This window comes from Diadema antillarum, unplaced genomic scaffold, assembly GCF_040938485.1.
Source record: "Diadema antillarum isolate AM-2024a unplaced genomic scaffold, OU_Dant_1.0 seq00001400_RagTag, whole genome shotgun sequence".
NCBI classification, from domain to species: domain Eukaryota; kingdom Metazoa; phylum Echinodermata; class Echinoidea; order Diadematoida; family Diadematidae; genus Diadema; species Diadema antillarum.
The window spans coordinates 384154-392310 of NW_027272155.1; the positions used below are offsets into that span (position 1 = coordinate 384154).

The 8157-nt window shown below is 39.7% G+C and overlaps 1 protein-coding gene across 1 annotated transcript; it reads left to right on the forward strand.

The window, feature by feature from the left end:
* Positions 1-7596, forward strand: LOC139709018 (uncharacterized). The gene is made up of 6 exons (XM_071620986.1): positions 1-47; positions 1125-1194; positions 3774-3923; positions 4267-4402; positions 6499-6619; positions 7497-7596. The coding sequence occupies exons 1-6, from the start codon at positions 1-3 to the stop codon at positions 7579-7581; spliced, it is 609 nt and encodes a 202-aa protein (XP_071477087.1). The 3' UTR covers positions 7582-7596.
* The last annotated feature ends 561 nt before the right edge of the window (positions 7597-8157 follow it).

Below are 8157 nucleotides of genomic sequence, written 5' to 3' on the forward strand. Positions count from 1 at the left end.
ATGTTTGCAGTCATTGGCGCCATATGCGAAAGAGTGACGGCCATGGAGTGAGTAATTACCCAGTGCTCCCACTTGGGTCTTAACTCCATATTCTGTTATACCCGCTTATTTGTCAAAATCACTGTAGCCTGGTTTGCTGAGTGTATTCCATTTTATGGATAATTTTTCTGTTCCTCTGAGGAAATAGAGTGACAAAGTAATCCAACCACCGCTGCATATCTTAATGAATTCAGCTATACCTTGTATCATATTGGCATCTTTGATAACTGCCGGTATGTCAGGAAAGCCTCCGGCAAGCTTGTCGGGAACGGCTTACGTTAGAAAGGCATGCGCATAGAATTTGAATATTTTACTCTATCGGTCAATGGTCGCGTTTAAACGCGTTCCAATTACGACGACTGGGAAATCGATTTGACCCTTTGGTATACACGCCATCTCTTGGTAAATGAATTACGAGTACAGAACAGCTTTTTATAGTGGGCAGTGTGGAAAAAAAAAGGATTTCTCCTCGGTCTAGTAGACACCGATTTGATCTATGCGTATATCTACAATTCCTCCTTCGCCTGTTTTATAGACCAAAAATAAACAATTGATGGCGTGAAAAGGGAACCGTTTTAAAGAAGAAAGGGTTAACCCTCCAAGCAGTCCCCTCCCAAAATAACGCAGCAATGATAAAATAAGAATAATGATTTAGATATGTTTATTCAGCACTCAGAAAAATCCACAGAATAGTCGATGATATACGATTACAAGAGTCAATTGCTGACTAGGAGACCACGAAGGTAAACAGTAAGTGAAGGAAAAATGAACAAAATATTTAGTATAAGACCTAGTTGATTATTCTTTGGAGGGAGGCGTCTATTTCTGTTTATGTTTCATCAAAAGGAATACTGAGGGCCTTTGTATGAATTTGTACACGCATAGAGACTATCTTATGGTATTATGCGTTTCTAAGAACTGACTATTATTATGAATTGACTTTGCGTGTAAGACATGTAGGACGATAAATGAATAATATGATTGTTTATCTAACGTATTCTTTCAAAATCGTGATAAATTGATATTTATGAAATTATGATGATCATGCCTATTGTACTAATCGTCATTTTCCCCCCTGTGGTCAGTGCGCTTGGCCAGGAGTTGCTGGACCATAGCGACCTGCTGGACATTCAGCGCAAAATGGACCTGTACAGCGTAAGTCCACAACTGCAGTGTGATGCCGCTGCACGAGTGTACGGAATGACTTTAGCAAACAGACTGATATCAAACGATCAAAATGATAACATCTTTTCCCCAAACTCGGATGTAAGCTCGGTTTTAATATGTGAAATTTTAACGTGTCATATTATATACTTCCACGAAACAACGCATTTGGTCACAAACCATTCGTATGCGTGAGATATTAAGATGATATCAGCACCTTCGAAATTTCCTATTGGCTGCTGCACAAAGATGATGTCTATTGAAAAATATTTTGTTTGTTTGTTTCTTCTTGTTGCTGTTTTGATTTTCCCTTCTTTTTTGTCGATGACACTATCGCCTTGTCTTTACTGCATACTTATAACAAATATCGCGGTTTCACGCAAACATTTGACATTTCAAAGCCCCCATAACTTTCATCTTACTTTATGTCCGGTTTTAGTGAAACCATGCATCCGGTAGCGTTTGAATGTACTCTGTTTTTTATTTCTTGGAGTCTCCTATAAATACTTATTCAAGCATGTTTTCAACGAAGAGAAGTTGATTCGAGGAAACCAGTAGACATGACATTTGCAGTCGTCTTATTCGATGAACTTCCTCCTCCCGCAAGCATGGAATATCATACGTCATTTTGAAATAATGTCATGTTGGGGCATATGGACCCAGCTGCCTTCCGGTAATACCAGTCCTTCAGCGTGACATACACAAATAATGAATCATGACAAATAATGTTCTGACGCATTATTTTATGGACTTGGGCGATGGGCTATTCAGTGCAGCCACCTGTTTTGGGGGTCATGTTATACGCTCCTATTCATGTGGCATAAACAATTTACGAGGCGAACGTTGGAAAATGAAGGGTTAGAAATTTTCGGAACAACGAATTTGTGTATCCTACCACCCCCCCCCCCACCCACACACACACACACACACACACACACACACACACACAACCTTTCCTCACACGTAACACGCGACCATCCTCATTCACCAATGACCCACGCCCTCGTAATCTCGAAAGAGCCACTTCTCCCAATATCGTTTTATATTAAATGGGTTAGTCAAATACCGGTTAGTGATTGGCTAAACAGAGTCATGTGGTGGAGGTACATTCGTTATGTTCGCCCATGGGCGAATATTCTTGGTAATGTTCTCCCATGGGAAAACATTTCCACGTAACAAATGACAGAAGGCAGTGAATTTGGCTCTGCGCGAGCGAGCGAGTGCGTTGTGCTGCATGCTATGCTGGTGGCCGTGGTTGCAAAGATCGTACACTGAATCTCGACGATCTTTGGTGGTTGACGTTGACGTATTTGACTAACCCATATAATATGACAGATGATGACTTTTTTGTCGGGAACATGTACCAAACGTTCTACCCTCAGGGTTTGAAATGCTATTTCGGGATGATATAAATCCCTCGACTTCGTCTCGAGACTTATAACCTCCCTCAATAGCATTTCGAACCCTTCGGGTGGAACATTCGGTATGTTCCCTCCCCCGCCAGTCATCATCTATATAATGTAAAAGGGGTGCTGCTATCATTGGTTCCGGCCCGTCAACCTGCCTCCCCCTCCCCCCCCCCCCCCCTCCGTCTCCACATACATATACAGATCTTATCATAGCGCCCTTTCTTGCAAGTCACATATTTTCGTTTCGTTTCATTTCGTTTTATTTCACTTCCAGCACATATTATTACAACATTTGAATACACAAACTGATAGTACAATATGCAATGAAAAACAAACTGTGAACAGTGATACAATTTTGTAGTTTTTTTCACATTTAATTAGCAGATGATAATTGTTTCAGAAGAGGATAAGTAGACCTAGAAACAATGCAATGATGCTGTATCCACAGTAGAGTAATATTCTTACCGTCTCTGGTGCAACCGATAAGGTTCCCTAACACAACGACCTAAAAATGACATCATCCCTTTGTTTCTTCGCATATCTTAGTCATGATTTCAATGCTCTGCCACATTTAGGCTATCTGCCATCGCAACATGTAATAAACAAACTTAATGGAGGGGCCCTAAATTACTTCTTTGTTGTTGTTGTTGTTGTCGCTTGTTTTCCTCTTCTCTTCCTTCGTTCTTCTTCTTCTTCTTCTTCTTCTTCTTCTTCTTCTTCTTCTTCTTCTTCTTCTTCTTCTTCTATTTCTTCTTCTTTGTCACTCTTGGCCTCATGGATCTGTCGCCCTCTAAACTTTGAGAAGATCTAGAAAACCTCTTTTCTACGGGGCCGGCTAATTCTTCGCTGAGCTGTTAGGGGCCTTAGATAAATTTAGCCCCTCGGTAATGATAACTTCATGCCTTATCATTAATGATTCAATCCCTTGGCTATCCTGGAGGCTGCACTCCATTTAAAATCGCACCCTCGTCTTCTTCTTTTTTTCTTTCTTGGTTGCAAACCGATAAAATGCTGAATATGATTATGCTGCTTAGAGCATTGGAAATGGGGGGGGGGGGAGAATCGCTCGAGAAAGTGGCGCCATGGAGTAATAATAAATTTAGTTCTTCTCCTTATTTCTGCTTTTGATTTCTTAAGTTGTTTGTGTTGTTGTTCCCGCAGTCGATGTTCTACTGCAGCAGCACCAACGGTGACCGAAATGACAACTTCATCAACAAAGAGTCTTTACGAATCGAGCTGAAGGCAGGTGGCCTCAACCGAACTCAAGAGGACTACGTCATCGAGAAGATGAATGCAGACGAGCACAACAAGGTGGTTACCATGGATACCGGGTGAAGGAGATTGATAGGATGTTTCGGACTTCTGAAAAACTAGGTTACCTGATGATGAAATAATAACAAAGCTAGTCGATGTTGACGATTAATCGGCACACTTTGTTCTGTATCCCCAAGATTGAAGAACAATATTTGGGTTGTATTTCTTATTTTGTTTTCTTTTTCAATTTCAAGTGCAATTTAAATGACGGGGATTAAAAGAGCTACAGAAAAATGCTGAATCGTATCATTTACTCATTATCGTCCCCAAGAATCATTCTTATACGATGTAATATCCTGCGCATTATTATTGATGAGTTTGATTGTTCTCCCCTGCCCAGATATCCTTCTTAGACTATATGGCGTACATTCCGCTCTTTCTATCGATGCACGACAACATCATTAACAACCCACTGGACTTCGCAGAAAAGTACAACAAGCCATCTACAGAGATACAACGAGACATGAATCCTATCGGTAATTCAAAAAAAAATATGAAATAGGACCTTTTCCTTCCCTTACCGTACTGTGTATTGTCCCCGCCAAATTTTGCTTCTTGTTGCCTAACTTCGGCCACGCTGGGTCACGTGAACACTTTCTACTTACTAAAGTCTGGAATTAAGAGACCTGAATTTTGCATTATTATACTTTCCACTAGATCAAAAAATGGTCCATGTTTTCATCTTTTAGCCTGTCTGTTTCGTCTATCTATATCTATCCATATCCATCTCTCTCTCTCTCCCTCTCTCTCTCTCTCTCTCTCTCTCTATATATATATATATATATATATATATATATGTATAAATACAAATAAATAAATAAATATACCAATATATATATATATATATATATATATATATATATATATATGTGTGTGTGTGTGTGTGTGTGTGTGTGTGTGTGTGTGTGTGTAAGAGAGTGTGTGTATGTGTGTGTATGTGTTTATACATTCTATTTATATGGATTGTTACCTCCACCTTACGTGACTTAACTTCGGGCAGCTATATATTTTCCCCGCCATTAAAATTTCAGATTTAAAGATTTTCAAAGAGAGAGAGAGAAATAAAGGTATAGTGTCGAGCCCGTATGTACCTACGCTTGTATTTGCGGAGGTGTGTACTTGTGTATGTATATGTGGGTATATTACTATGAACGTATCCTTTTATCTTGTAGCCGTATAAAATTTTCCAACACTTTACCCACCGAGTTGTTTTGAGCTCTGTTAGATAACTGTTCTATCTCTGCATCATCGGTCCACGATTCTCCTTCATGTACCCGTTCATACATTCACATACGTATTATTATTATTTTTTTTTTTGCAAGGATATATGATATCAATTATGGTCGGTCTGCTCCTGAGCGTATCCAACATCATTAACATACCATGTGTAGAGCATTTTATAAGTTAATTGCAACACGGAGAGCTTCTTTTCCACTTTTTTGCGAACTTTGCCTCCTTTCAGTGAACAAATAGAGAGAAATATCAAAGGCAAGTTCCTAGAATAGCCGAGAGGAGTTTTCCTCTAAAGGTCGTTGACAGGGCCTCAGTACGTGACCAATTATGGCGCTTTCAAACATATTAGTCTACATTCATAGAAAAAAGAAGCGTAATAGGGCATTCGCTCTCTCACCGCAAATTCTCTCACAAATTTCGTTTTTCCTCAGCACGCGACGCAAACTACGGGGGCTGCCCCACATGGTAACTTTCTATGCAGGTTGATCAACTAAATGAAATTTCAGGACGCGTATTGCTTAACAAATACGCTATACTTATTAAAGCGTCACATCTGCTCGACCGAAATGCCAACCCTTTTGTATTGAGTGGAGCAAAATTTCCCCGGGGCTTACAATTTCCACACAGATGAGAGCTACAGGGGCATAGAATGCGTAGCCATTTCTGTAGACATGACGACTCAATACGATTTCACTTCAGCTCACCACGATACTGAATCCATTAGTTGCTGACTGGCAAGCTTAAAGTCAAAAACGTGGGGTTAGAAAACTGTTTAGGCTGACTATATTGAAAAGTGTATGACCAGCCAGACAGACGAAATGTCAGAAGTTTCATCGAAACTGCACGAACATAGGGTCTAGGGGTTTTAGAATTTCACACGTTTCTATCCTAATATCGGTAACAATCACATGTCATTCAATATGTAAATCTTATGAGATGATGATGGCCTTGCCTCATGAATCGCTCAATATGCTTGTACAAACGGTGAGCATATTAATTTTCGAAGTGATAACAAATAAGTATTCATCTCATCTAACATGTACATGAAATGATAACCATTATATAATTGTTTCACGAAAACGTGTACAACTACAATATCATCTGACCTTTTCTTCAGTTCAAGTCCAACTTTTGTAAATGAAACTTTTTAACATCTCTATTTGTTTTGTCACTTTAATCTTTCATCAGAGTCAACTTGAAAGTTGATCGCCATTCCACTTGAACACTTCGTCGCCAATCACTTGACTTTAGTTTTCCCCCTCACTTATACTGAATCCAGCAATTTCTCCAAATTGGCCCCGCTAACTCGTTTGCCTGTGTCACCCTATCAAATCAATAGGTTTACCGCTGAAGCGGACTTACCACGCGGTCCATCAGAACCTGATGGGTGCAAGACGCAACAACTCCAGCACCAGTAGGAATAACGCTAAACCGACGGCGAAGGAGCTATCGAGTACCAAGTAAGTTATCGTCAGTAGTATCAGCTTTTGTGCTTGGAATATTTTGGAATGCAAGCTCAAAAAGAAGGAAACAGACGCAGCAAATCAACAAGTTTTCGCAAGAGTGACCACCAATATCTGCAACCAATTCGTGCGTAGCGCTATTAAATAATTTGTAGCGCATCACCGAGTCGTACTCGTTGCTTTATGACTCCCTTAAGGGGTGGCGTGGGACTATTATTCAAGCTTATAAGAGCGCAACTTATGTTGTGTAGACATGTCGATGTCACATAAAATTTGTTTTTATGTTGTTTCTTCTTCTGACAGACTGTTTTCCATGTAACTATATATCACCCATAAGCGAAGAGAGACACAGCGACAATGCACTCACCAAGAATTGCTCTCATTCGATCATAAACCAGTCTCCGATGGCGATAATCGTTATCATTTTAGTTCTTTCCAGCTGAACAATTTATTCTACTAGTATACGAATTCAGACGCACGATCGAAATACATGCACTCTCCTCAGACGATTAGCGACGTTCGTTCCGCGCCGTCTGGATCGATACGTTAAAACTGAGGAAATGTGGCAACATTGTGGACATGTTCAAACATAAAGATTGCAACTCATTTAATGTTTTATTTATTCGGGGAGGCAGCCGATTTGGCGAGTTACAACTTAAATGAATGATTAGCCTTTCCATGATTAAAATCAGTTACCGCTCTTTCTTTGTTGTTTCTTTTTTTTTGTGTGTATATCTTCCTTTCCTTAGTCTTACTCTATTTCTGCATATTTTGTTTCTTTCCTCGTTTCTTTACTAACATTTCTCTAGGTTGCATTCTCATTCTTCGAAGGTTTTGATCATCTCACTGTTTTGTTGTCTTCCTTCTCTTCAAGGCTGCCAAACATCATGAATCGAATGACAGGATTGAAGATTCACCAAACGACACCGGGGAGCGCTACAAAGAGACCGAAACCCTGAGAGAGAGGGAAAAAATGATCAGGCCATTCGAATGTACATTGTCATCATTTTCACATCACCCGAAGTCGCGGCGAACCGTCGAGGGAGGGTATTTTACATCGATTACATAGTGGCTTTTCTTTAAAAGATCAAAGTGCCGTATGTATATTAAACCAATCAAGAAAACTGTCAGGTTCACAAAATTGTCGTCTACCCATCAAGCGTTCCCACGCAGTTGCCCACCATCGAGATTTTTAGTGGGAATTTGAGTAAATTGGCGTGATGCATTCATCTGTCGTAGTCCATTTCCATGCTAAGTGGTCATTTTTTGTCGTTTTTTGTGACACTTCCATAAAACACATAACAAAATCAAACAGCATTATTACAAGTAATAAAACCTATATAAAAGCATGGGAATTACATTGATGGGGGCACACACCGTGTTCATCGCAGATTTGAGATCGTTTTTTACGTTGATTATTACGTTTTTGTATGTGTTTTTCTTGATTTTAAATGCGTGTGAATCAATGAAGTAACGACAATCAATACTTTCTTTCAGTGGACTCTTAAAGACTGTGCACGTTTGTTTAACAAGGC